Consider the following 13,487-nt stretch of genomic DNA (forward strand, 5'->3'; position numbering starts at 1 on the left):
GCTCTAAGATTGACCAGCAGGAGGCAATGGTGAGTGTGGTGAACCTTCTGTGCAGCGTATCATCTGACTTAGTCAAGGACCCTGGAACTCACCCAAATGAGGTAGATGCATTTTGGATGCAGGAACCTATGCCCAACTTGTCTGGGAAAGAAGGAAAATGGCCTTCTTCTGCTTGGGACACTGTGGGACATCACAGGGAAGGGGGAGTGGGGGTTATTTTAACCTCCTGAATTGATTGTGTGAGATGTAGAGTTCTGGCAGTCATTCCCAAAATACTGGCTGTTGTTGAATCAGCAAAGAAGCTTTAATTTTAATCAATGAGGAAAGAGGCACACTAAATTCTTGTATGGAACAGATATTTTATCCAGGGTACGGTACAATGGTTCTCAGCTTCGCAGGCAGAAATAATAAAGATAACAGTAAATTCATTGTCACTTAGAACTCAGAATGGGGAAGGCTGATAAATGTCTGAAATGTTTATTGCTTACAGTATTTGAATAAACCAAATTAAAGTAAATATCAACATATACCCAATTCAGTTTTCTACTTTAAAAAGCAACTGCATTTCATTTTGCAGGAGATTGTGTTACAATCATAATTGTCTACATTTTCAGCTCATGGGTTTGGGGTTAGTCCAATCCAGACTGGCTGCTTCCAATGAGATACGACTGTTCCAAGAAGGAAGGAATTGATAGCACAGACTTACCTTCAGGTTGGTACTAGTTCAATACGAGCTTTTGTTTCGAGTGGTGTTGGCTCAAAATGGGAGACTGAGCTTATAAACACACACGCACACATGCATGGATGGTTTATTGATTAAAGCCACATTAAAATGTTATTTCTACATCAGTGTCGTACCGAGATACTGCAATTATCATAACCACAATACCCATGAGTAACAAGTCATCAAAGGTTTGCTCATGAGCACAATAGCGATGAACTAACTGTCAGCCTTTCACTGCAACTCAGTCTGGTTTCACTGTTCTACATCATTTTTTTAAAGTTATGCAGCCGTATTCCTTACAGGGGCTACAGGGTGCCCAATAGATACTATATTAAGAGAAATGACGCTTTGGAGAACCGAATGAATGCAAGGTGCTTGGCTTGTGCATATGATTCGTTACACCATGATTTCCTGATCTCAGGTTAAGATGTCAGGAGGACACAACGAGCGAAGGCTCGACGCTTGCTTACAGAAAACGAGGAAAAACTGGAGGTCAGCGACTCTTGCACAACTCCCAGTGGCCAGTCACAGAGAGCCATTGGCAGAGCCCTAGGCGGAGATCACCTGCCTGCTCTCTGGGTCAGAGGTATGGTGTGATGTGTGGGATGCAAGGACAGATAGAGAGAGGCAGAAACAAAATAATTTTTAACGGATTAATAAAAGAAATTTAAACATGTTTGCAGTTGAGTTGCATGCTGCTGTGATCCAGGCATTCTTAAATAGACACAGTTTATATTACAGTATCTTAAATAGGCACAGAGGCAGCTTCAAATGTTTGCCGGCTTTTTGTCACTGCATTTACTTCACAACACTACTCTTTCAAGGATTTACATGGAGTATTCTCAGTGGTGTGAAATTAATACCCGGGCTGAACAAGGGATACAGTGTCTCTGTGAATATACCTTGGAACGTGTACATGAGGTTCATGTGGTCAGCATTGTAAAAGGACACCTGCCCGCCTTCGTAGTCGAGGTAAACTCCAATTTTGCTGGGCTTTAACCCCGAAAAGATTACCACATGGGGCACAGAGTTTGCCACGTAGTGAGTGATTCTTTTCTCCAAAGTCCATAAACCGTCTTGAGGTGATAGCGTGATTGGCGTCTTGCGTTTCACAGACACTTTGGTCACCCCTAAGATCCAGTCAGCCTTGCATCCCACAAAGATTTCCCAGTAGTGTATTCCTGATGAGAACCCTTGGTTGGCCAGAACGAAGGGATGGACACTGAATCGTGAGGTACTTGAAGATTTCTTCTGACTGTGGCTGTATGCGACGCTGGTCATGTTGTTGAAGATTAGGAGGTTCCAGTGTGCAGTCTCAGGGTCTAGACTCAATGGCGCTATAGAAGAATGGAACACAGAATGGACTCAATGAAAGACAGAAATGAGCTCACTTATTGAATTAAGATTTGGGAACTTGTCCGATTCAAGAAGTTTGATTTTGTAGGATTTTTCTACCTCTTAATCTAGATTATTAAGGAGCTCTGAAACACTTAGATAGCACAAGAGTTACACTGTGTCTTTACATTAAATACAAATCATCGTCAAATTTAAGATTATTTCAGATTCCACATATGATAATTCACCCACCAATGTCACTCACAGAAATTTCTTAACATTTGTTCCTGTAACTATTTTAAGAAAAATGTATTTTCCTCCCTTTTCTCATCTGCTTGGCCCTGTATTACCTCTGCTACTGCACCTTTGCCAAAAAGTGAGTAAAATTGGCCATGGGAAGTGGGTGAGACCTACTCGGAGGGAGAGCTACCCCCGGCTGTCTTCCCGATGTATTTTACAGTCCGCCTTACTGTTAGCCAACCCTCCTACTTCTGTGTCATTAGCAAATTTTGAGATTGTGTTGCCTGTACCCAAGGCCAAATCATCTATAAATACAAAGAACAGCGCTGACCCCTGGGATACACTACTTCTAACCGTTCTCCAGTCTAACCAATCCCCATTGATCCTAATTTTTGGGGGGCAATCTTGCCAGCCCTGGGGAGCTGGGACTGCCGGGAAAATGGCAGAATTTGGGGACGGGTGCTCAACCTGCCTCCGTGCCATCTTCCCAGGAGGCGGGTAGCCGTCCCGCGCCGGGTCCCATCTCCTTGGAGGCGGGAAGGGATTAAAGCCTATTAACTGCCTGTTAACAGGTGGTTAACAGGCAAAAAATAGGATTATCCCCTTTTTGCCCTCACAAGTGCGGGCTTCCCAAAGGCTCCGAAACCCGCCAGGTCTGCGAGGCGAGTACTGGGTCTGCGGGGGTCGGGTGGGGGGGGGGGGCGGTGCAAAGGTGTGCTGTGAAGCTAAGTGATGGGTGCAAGAGTGTAGAGGTGAGTATCTGAGGTAAGTGCAAAGTGTTTTTAAAAGTGTACTTACCTTTGTTTCTTCCTGCAGGCTTCAGTCGGTTTCTATGCGGAGAGTCTCGGACCTCCGCGTTGGGATTGACAGGTGGCCGTTGCATTCACAGATGCAACAACCATCTCAATTCTGTTAAAGAAAGATGTTTGATGGGGTCTTTTATTCAAGACCTCATCAAACTGCAGAGAAGGTCACTGTTTGACAGCTTCACAGAGCTGTCAAACGATGACAATACATCTGTCAAAAATTTTTGACAGATGAAACGTCATACGTTGACGTGCTCTGCAACCGGCTTTCCCTTGATTGGCCTTGCTAAGCCCACTAGGCGGGCTTAACAAGGTCAATCAAAGGAAAATAGCGTGGGTTGGCCACAAATTGATGGAGGCGGGACATCGACCCGCCAAGCAGCAGTCCCGCCTCCAATGCGCCCCCGGTCACAAAATCGCCCCCTTTGTTCCTGTCTGTCAACCAACTTTCTATCCATTCTACTACATCACTTCTCCTGCCATGTACCTGGACTTTTCCAGCAAGCCCTGTTTTCAAATCCCTCCATGGCCTCGCCCCTCCCTATCGCTGAAACCTCCTCCAGCCATTCAACCCTTTGAGATCTCTGCGCTCCTTCAATTCTGGCTTCTTGCACATACCTGATTACCTTCGCTCCACCATTGGTGGCCATTCCTTCAGCTGCCGAGTCCCTAAGCTCTGGGATTCCCTCCCTAAATCTCTCCCTCTCTCTACCCCTCCTCCTTTAAGTCACTGCTTAAAAACTACATCTTTGACCAAGCTTTTGGTCATCTGTCTTTATGTGGCTCAATGTCAAATTTTGTCTGATAATGTTCCTGTGAAGCAGCTTGGGACATTTTACTGTGTTAAAGGCGCTATATAAATACAAGTTGTTGTTGTGAGGCACCTTAACAAATACCATATGAAAACTCATAGATATCTACTGCAATCCTTTTATCTATCCAATTGGTCATTATCACTTGCCTTTCACAAATCCGCCTTGGCTGTCCTTGATTAATCCATTCTCTCGCAATGCTTCCTAATTTTATATGAAATCTGAGGAGTCATGCCATGAGGAGAATAGAACTATTTGGGTATTATTTAGGAACGGGATTAAGAATTATCGCATAGTCTCACCATAACTTTGGCCATCTGCTGGAATGGCCATGAAGTAGGCTGGGAGCCAGTACGATGGCCTATTGGGATTGAGCCTCTGCCCGCCCCAGATGAGGCTTTTCTCATAAGGGGAGGGTGGTGGTGGGGCAGGGAGTCCCTACATCAGGAGTTCCTGCACCCTGGATCTTTGATGGGACCTGGCGTATGGACAATGGAGGTGCACACGGTCAGATCGGATGTAACTCACCCAACAGCTGGGGCCCCAGGCAGAAACAAAGCCTGGATCTCGCAGAAACCTAGAAACATTGGAGCAGGAGTAGGCCATTCGGCCCTTCGAGCCTGCTCCGCCATTCAATATGATCATGGCTGATCCTCTATCTCAATACCATATTCCCGCTCTCTCCCCATACCCCTTGATGCCTTTTGTGCCTAGAAATCTATCTATCTCCTTCTTAAATATATTCAGTGACTTGGCCTCCACAGCCTTCTGTGGTAGAGAATTCCACAGGTTCACCACCCTCTGAGTAGCGGAATCATTAAAATATATATATATTGCAGCCCCTTACAATGTGGATCACTGAGGGGGCATCATCAACTTGTTTCTGGGAGGAGGGGAATGACAGTTCCTGGCTTGGCCACCTTCACGAGGCTTTATGCCATGTTCACAAAAGGGGGCATTCTAGATACACCCCAAGTGGTGCAAGGGACCCCCCCCGATCCTGCAAACTGTGGTGGCATCAGCAGAGGAGCTATATGGGATATTCCCCCACTGTGGGTTTTCAGGGCCTCTATATCAACAGGCTATTGGAAAGTGGGGAGGATGCGGAACGCAGCGTAGATCGAAAATAGCCATTGGGCAGGCAGCAGTAAATGACCATGAAGCTGCCGGAATGTTGTAAAAAGTTAACTGGTTCACTAATGCCCTTCAGGGAAGGAACCTGCCATCTCTACCTGGTCTGGCCTACACACTGGCCCGGATTTTGCATTCAGTGGTGAAGGAACGGCACTCGTGTGCTTCAAAGCAGCAACTTGCTCTAATGTGGCGTCTGATACAGCACGGCGCCCTCTACAGGGGATCTGTGGCATCTCTGAGCAGGCCAAGAAACAGTGAAGCTCTTCAACCAATCAGATTGAAGAATCCTCACTGAGACGCACAGAGTCTAAACCAGGAAGTATAAATTAGATTTAAATCATGTACAGAAAGCAAAATAAAGATTTGGAAAGAAAGATGGGATTAAGAGAGAGAGAGGAAAGTAAACATTTTTAAATTAAAATTTTTTTTTCAACACTAATTAAATTCTGAAGGAATGAGATTCCACACTTGGGAAATTAAATTTTCAGGGCGAGAAAGGTTGTTTGGCAGTAATTATGACTTATCATGCTATTAAAAAATCACTTACACCTGAATGCACCAGTCCTAACTTTTTCTGGCGTGTTTAATGGGTAACTAGTGGGTAAGTACGGCAACGTCACACCATTCATGTACTTCAATGCCGAGCCTATCGGTGAGGTACTGTTATCGCACAGCCTGTGGATGAGCAGGGTAACTCGGACCGCAACTTCCGGATTTCCATGTTTAATTGTGCATGTGCGAACTCTGAAAGTTGCTGTCCGATTTATATTCCATAATAACGGTGAGCGCTGTTAGCCTCAGCGTTTTACTCAATGCAAAATCCGGGCCATTGACTCTTAATGCTCTATGGGCAACTAGGATTGGGTGATGGATACTGTCTTGTCCAAATCACGAGAACAAATTAAAAACAAATAAACCAACAAGTAACACGGCTGAAACCCTCTTGAGTCTCACATGGACTGTATCAGAAAGTCAGAACTTATCTGTCCATGGTTCAGAAGAAGGATTACTTCATAATGTAAGATTGGGCAGTTTCAGCAGATAAAACGTAGGTTTAGATTAGGTGTTTTTAACATATAAACCACTCACCTTTAAGCTAGGCATCTTAATGCATACACGTCACACGCTTATAAAGTTAAAACCACCCAGAAGGTGGAACAATAGGCTGAGAAAGGTAATGCTGAAGGCTGCTTATATTGCTGGTTTCAAACATCTTTTTAGACAAGATAAAGGCGAACTTGAGAATGTGTAGACCTGGGGTGAAAGGGGCTTGCGTACGCACAGACCCTGAGCAGTTAGATAAGGGGTCAATGAATGTGAATAACAAATCCAGATGAGGGAGAGCTAGCGTGAGAAGAGGTGTATAAAGAATTCTAGTTTTGCACTTGAATTTATACAAGCACAGGACGGCAAGAGACGACAAGCTGCCATCCGAAGGTTACGGCTTCTATCCAAAGCAAGACTAACGAGTGGTATTGTTTTCTTTTTCGTAATACTATTGCCTTAAACATTAGCCTAGCCGGAATTTTGTGGTGGGTGGTGGGGGTGGGGGTGGGGGGTGGGGGCAGTTCCTGCAGGCACAGCCAACTTTAATGGCAGGGCCTGATTTGCATGTAAGGCCTCGGTTTCCCAGGTTGAGAGGCTGGCTGCGGGTGGGTAGGCCCGTGGCTGCACTGAGGAGGGAGGGAGGGTTCGCGTGGGGGCCGGGCCGTTGAATGGATCGGGGGGGAGGTGGGTAGAGGATTGTCATGGAGTCATAGAGTTATACAGCACAGAAAGAGGCCCTTCGGCCCATCGTGTCCACACCGGCCATCAAGCCCTATCTAATCTAATCCCACTTTCCAGCACTTGGTCCATAGCCTTGTATGCTATGGCGTTTCAAGTGCTCATCTAAATGCTTCTTGAATGTTGTGAGGGTTCCTGCCTCTACCACCCTTTCAGGCAGTGAGTTCCAGATTCCAACCACCCTCTGGGTGAAAAAGTATTTCCTCAAATCCTCTCTAAACCTCCTGCCCCTTACCTTGAAACTATGCCCCCTTGTTATTGACCCCTCTACTAAGAGGAAAAGTTCCTTTCTATCTACCCTAACTATGCCCCTCATAATTTTTTACACCTCAATCAGGTTCCCCCTCAGCCTTCTCTGCTCTGAGGAAAACAACCCCAGCCTGTCCAGTCTCTCTTCATAGCTGAAACGCTCCAGCCCAGGTAACATCCTGGTGAATCTCCTCTGCACCCTCTCCAATGCAATCACATCCTTCCTATAGTGTGGCGACCAGAACTGCACACAGTATTCCAGCTGTGGCCTAACTAGCGTTTTTTACAGCTCCATCATAACCTCCCTGCTCTTACATTCTATGCCTTGGCTATGAAGGCAAGTATCCCATATGCCTTCTTAACCACCTTATCTACCTGTCCTGCTGCCTTCAGGGATCTATGTACATGCACACCAAGGTCCCTCTGATCCTCTGTCCTTCCTAGGGTCCTACCATTCATTGTGTATTCCCTTGCCTTGTTAGTCATCCCAAAATGCATCACCTCACACTTTTCAGGGTTAAATTGCATTTGCCACTGTTCTGCCCATCTGACCAACCCATCTATATTGTCCTGTAGCCTGAGGCTTCCCTCCTCACTATTTACTACTCCACCAATTTTCGTGTCATCTGCAAACTTACTGATCATACCTCCTACATTCATATCTAAATCATTAATGTACACTACAAACAGCAAGGGACCCAGCACCGATCCCTGCGGTACACCACTGGACACAGGCTTCCAGTCACAAAAACAACCTTCGACCATCACCCTCTGCCTCCTGCCACTAAGCCAATTTTGGATCCAATGTGCCAAATTGCCCTGGATCCCATGGGCTCTTACCTTCTTGACCAGTCTCCCATGTGGGACTTTGTCAAAAGCCTTACTGAAGTCCATGTAGACTACACCAACTGCACTACCCTCATCCACACACCTAGTCACCCCCTTGAAAAATTCAGTCAAATTGATTAGACATGATCTTCCCCTAACAAAGCCATGCTGACTATCATTGATTAATCCTTGCCTTTCCAGGTGGAGACTAATTCTGTCCCTCAGAATTTTTTCCAATAATTTCCCTACCACTGATGTTAGGCTCACTGGCCTGTAATTCCCTGGTTTATCCCTACTACCCTTCTTGAATAATGGTACTACGTTAGCTGTCCTCCAGTCCTCTGGCACATCCCCTGTGGCCAGAGAGGTTCTGAAAATTTGTGTCAGAGCCCCTGCAATCTCCTCCCTTGCCTCACACAGCAGCCTGGGATACATCTCGTCTGGGCCTGGGGATTTATCCACTTTTAAGCCCGCTAAAACCGCTAGTACCTCCTCCCACTCAATGCTAATTTGTTCAAGTATATCACCATTCCCCTGCCTGATTTCTATCCCTACATTGTCCTTCTCCATAGTGAACACAGATACAAAATATTAAAACCTCACCTACATCTTTAAGTTCTACACACAGATTGCCACTTTGGTCCCTAATGGGCCCTACTCTTTCCCTGGTTATCCTCTTGTCGTTAATATATTTATAAAACACCTTGGGATTTTCCTTTATTTTGCCCGCCAGTGTTATTTCATGCCCCCTCTTCGCTATCCTAATTTATTTTTTAAGTACCCCCCTGCACTTTCTATAATCCTCTAGGGCTTCCACTGTTTTTAGTCCTTTGTATCTGCCAAAAGCCTCCCTTTTTTTCCTAATCCATTCTTGTATATCCCTTGACATCCAGGGTTCCCTGGACTTGTTGCTCCCACCCTTGACCTTTACTGGAACATGTTGGCGTTGTACTCTCTCTATTTCCTTTCTGAATGACTCCCACTGCTCTGATGTGGATTTTCCTACAAGTTGCTGATCCCAGTCCACTTTGGCCAGATCCTGCCTCATCATATTAAAATCGGCCTTCCCCCAATTTAGAACTTTTATTTCTGGTCCATCTTTGTCCTTTTCCATGATGTAGGATTTCGCAATAATTTCAAAATTTCCTACAGCTCCGAAGATTAATTTTGATTAAAGAATCCCTGGGTGATATGCTTTTAAAATTCCAGGGATCAAAATGGCCGTCAGACCTTGTGTCTGTGAGAAAAGGCCAATGGAGCAGTCAAAACTGCCAACCAAAGGGGAGTTTCCCCCCCTCCCTGCAGAGACAATCGATGTGTTTACAGAAACTGCTACTTTGTGTACACAAGGGAGTAACCACTTGAGACTACAGTTTCAGTTGACCACAGGACAATGACTTTCTGTTTACAATACCTTCAAGGCTGTTTACTCAAGCAATCAAGAAAATAGCTTTATTCGATAGCCATCACAGACAATGGACACATTTAAACTGCAACTTTATTCAAACCCACCCTAGACAATGGGGCAGCTTGGATCCCTTTTGTTTTAGCCCAGATACCTCCGGATCTGGGCGGGCCCCAAATGGGGGCATAAAAGATAGCTTCCCAGAAGCTCTCGCTCTCTGGCCTCGCCTCCGTGCTCTCTACAACGTGGGAGTCTGCCTGAAGAAGTGGAACACCAGCAGTTTACTTTTAAAATACTGGGGTGTTTTTACTTCGGGGCAGTGAAGATCAAAGATTGCAGGGCACGGAGGAGGCATTTTCATTGCTGAGCATATATTTTTCTGGCCCATTACAAGGCAACTTAGAATAGGTATGGGGTGGGAATTAAGTGGGAATTTGTTAGAACTGTGATTTTAGTCAATCTTCCCTCATTGTGTCCATTCTCTCCTCCCCTATTTAAGTAACAGTGTTGCACTAGCAGATAAGGCTGTAGTGAACACTGAGAGTAGCTGTATTAAAGTGATGTTTTAAGTAAAAGCCACTAAGCAAAGGTGCTGTAGTGCAAGGTGTTTCTATATTAAAAGTGCTATTAAAAAGGGTGTTGCACTAGCAGGAAAGTGCTATCGTGAACACTGAGTTCTATATTGAAACTGTATTTATGTAAGACAGTGTTGCACTTGCAGAAAAGTGCTATAGTGAACACTGAGTGGCTGTATTTTAAAAGTGCTATATTTTAATAAAGGAGTGTTGTACCTAGCAGAGTAGTGCTGTGGTAAGCACTGTGTAGCTGTTTTTAAAGTGCTGTATTTAAAGGAGTGTTGCACTGAGCAAGGAGCGCTCTAGTGGACACTGAGTGTATTGCGTTAAGCAGAAGTGCTGTGCCAGGCACAAGCTGTGCGGTATCAATTTTTAAGTTGTTTCTTTCTTTTTGTTTCAATAAATACTGATCTGTTTTGCACCCAAACCACGAGTCATGATTTTCTGTCTACATCGCTACCGAATAAGTCCGGTGGTCAGAACCAGGAGGAATAGGGGAGCGCTTCGAAACCGCACGGGGTTCCCTGGAGCAGCTCAGAGGCTTCTGACTGGCCAGAGACAAATAACCCCAACCCCACTAGCGTGTGCTAATTCCTTACAAAATGGTGACTGTGGCAGGGACGTCAGCAATGGTGTGCGATGTGGCAGACAGTGGTTTGAGTCTGGAGAGAGCAGCAGTTATTGGGTTTCTTTTTATCCCACTGGTTTGTTTGTGGTTAGGTTCCCGCAGGCTTGGGGAGGTTACCCGCAGGCTTAGGGAAGCCAGGGCAGAGAGTTGGGATAGGGAAAGGGAGGTTGAGGAATACCAGGCCAAGGTAGAGCGCCTGGTGTTCCAGTTTAGTGAGGGCAAAAGCCACGCGAGGTACGAGTCAGAGTACTTGAAGTGCCTAGTGGCAGAGGCCAAGAACAATGAGATGAGGGTGCGGGAGGAGAACGCTCGCCTCATACAAGAAATAAAAGAGCAGGAGGAGAAGGTTAGGGAAGTGAAGGCAGCATATAAGCTGGCCTGCAAGCAAGGGTTTGAGGAAGAAGATCATGGCCCCTGTAGGGCAGAGATAGAAAGCCTGAAGATGGCTTTAAGGAGGGCCAAGGGGATGATATGTCTGATCAGCCCGAAGGCAGGTCTGAGCTTTCAGGAGCTCTGGCAGCAAAGGGGGGTGGAGGATGAGGTGGTAGAGACAGAAATTTCCCCCCACTGGGTTGAGTCACTATTGGAGGCAGTGTGGTCTCTTCTGACTGGCCAGGGGAGTGTAGCAGCCACCACCGGTGCTTTGACCCCATCCCACTCCCAGCAATGGCTGAAGCCAGCGCAACCTGTTGACCTGTGTCCCCGTGAAAATGCTGAGGGGAGCAGGCCCTATGTTGAGATGGGGAGGAGATGGTGCAGGGGAGATATTCGGTGGAGACTGGAGCCTCCAGCACGGTGGTCCACTCGGAGGACCTAACCCATTCACCCCGGTCTAACAAGGCCCCATCTAGCTTAATGGGACCCACAGGGAAACAGGCAACTGGGAGTGAACCTGAGAATAGAAATCCCCAGCCCACAGCAGGTCCAAGTTCACAGGCTGCACAGGCAGGCGCTGTGGCTTGTGTTAGGGGAGGAGCTATTCATGATTTTGAACAGGATTACTGGCAGGCAGCCAGTTATATCAAACAACGCGGTTTGTTTAAGCAGGGGGCAGGGGAACAGGCAGCTGGGATTGTAGAAGCTCCCCAGCACTTGGCCAGAGTGATTCCCCCTCTCTTGTGGGACTCCGGGGAGGAGCCTGAACCAGGTTTTAGACCTGAAGGGGAAGGCTCTCAGCTACAAGCAGCTGGTGGCAAGGGATTGCCTGTCCCCAGCCCAGGTTTGGGAAGGGAGGGACCCGAAGGAGGAGGTCCCCAGCCAGCAGGGAGTGTGACCCGAGCTAAGGGTCTGCTCGCCAGGGTAGCCCCATCAGTGACACTCCCTAGGAGATCTCTTCGGGTACCCCAGCCCAAGAAAGTATGGTCACCCACTGAGTCAGGGAGAGGCCAAAAGGCAGAGGTTCCCAACCAGCAGCCATAAGCTGCGAGGGACCAGAAGCTGGAATTAGTCCAGCCATGCCACAGGGAGCAGCCTGTGGCAGCCCAACCAGGGACTGAGCTGGCCGCCCGGAGATGGGCGGCACTTGTATATAGCTTTGTTAAGGTAGAACGTGTATTAAGGTAGAACGTGTATTAAGGTAGAACGTGTATTAAGGTAGAACATGTTATTAAGGTAGAACGTGTTAAGTTTTGTTTTATTTTGAAATTAATATTAGTGTATAAGTTTTGAGTGTGGTACGGTTCCAGAATTGTATTGTGGATCAAGGTCACGGGACCTGATTACACTTCCCCGAACCAGGGGACCTGGCGAGATGTTTTCTTTTGTTTTTTCAGAGTTCCGGAAGGCACTGAGGGACCAGCATGCCGTGAGACCCGAGGAAGAAAGCAGTCCCAGCTCGTGAAGAAAAGGGGACCGCGGCAGGCGGATGCCCACAACTTTTAAACTGTTGCTGAAAACACAATTTACAGAATTTTTACTGCTTGTTTGGAATTAAGGGAACGGATTGCATATGCCTAGGAATTGTTGTGCCTGCAGTTCCATGAATATTTAAAATACATTTCTGGCTGAAGAACAGTGCCATTTAATAAAGTGCCTCATTGTAATAAAAAGAAAAGGAAGCTCGTTGTCTTCCATCTGTTTTTTTGATATGTTGGCTGGGTGACAATCCCTTTAAAGATGTTAAAATTATGTTACAAGTGGTGCAGGGGAGTAGGACCCCCTCCATGGTTGACTTATTATGAATATAAGCGGTGCAGGAGCGTAGGACCCTGTAATGTATATACCTTTAAGGGGGGAACTACTTTTTACAGCTCATGTATACTGTAGTACTGGCAGTGACCACACCTGTATATAGCACTGAGTAGTAATCTGTACAGTTCAGTTCCAGAGTGAGCCACATTGAGTAAACACCTGTTGTACCGTTCTCCTGCAGTTTGTGTCTTACTACTGACGGACACAACAGACCCCCTCCATGCTTTGATTATTTAATTAATTTTGGGTTTTCTGTCAATAGGTGCCTGCCGTACTACGATTCTCTCTGGGCAGGGGAGATGGAGGTGTCAGGGGATCAAAGATAGATTTAGTTAAGTATAAGGGAAGGTTGTTTGTGGGGGGTCAGAAATTATTGCTCATTTTTGGCAAGGATAGTACAAGCAAGTTTTAGTATCCGAGGGGGGACTGTAGGATTTCACAATAATTTCAAAATTTCCTACAGCTCCGAAGATTAATTTTGATTAAAGAATCCCTGGGTGATATGCTTTTAAAATTCCAGGGATCAAAATGGCCGTCAGACCGCATGGCTGAAGACAAAAGGACTTGGAAAGAGCAGCTTGTGTCTGTGAGAAAAGGACAATGGAGCAGTCAAAACTGCCAATCAAAGGGGAGTGTTAGGGAATATATACATATATATTTTATTAACATAGATTTTAATATGATTAAACTAATGATTTATAGAAATCTGATTATGCTTAAGCTGACCACATGTCAAAGGATGGTGTGATGTATCAGATCCAATCACAGCTGGTAAC

The 13,487-nt window shown here is 46.1% G+C and overlaps 1 protein-coding gene across 1 annotated transcript in view; it reads right to left on the reverse strand.

Moving 5' to 3' along the window:
* Positions 1–339: 339 nt before the first annotated feature.
* LOC147101480 (zinc-binding protein A33-like) overlaps positions 340–13,487 on the reverse strand; it is a 150,869-nt gene continuing 137,721 nt past the window's right edge. The window contains exon 8 of the mRNA XM_085966625.1: positions 340–2,061. Coding sequence (XP_085822751.1) covers positions 1,544–2,061 — 518 coding nt within the window. The 3' untranslated portion in view covers positions 340–1,543. The remainder of the gene's footprint in view (positions 2,062–13,487) is intronic.

This window comes from Somniosus microcephalus, chromosome 24 (assembly GCF_052327205.1).
Source record: "Somniosus microcephalus isolate GS21.2 chromosome 24, FLI_Smic_1.0, whole genome shotgun sequence".
NCBI lineage: Eukaryota > Metazoa > Chordata > Chondrichthyes > Squaliformes > Somniosidae > Somniosus > Somniosus microcephalus.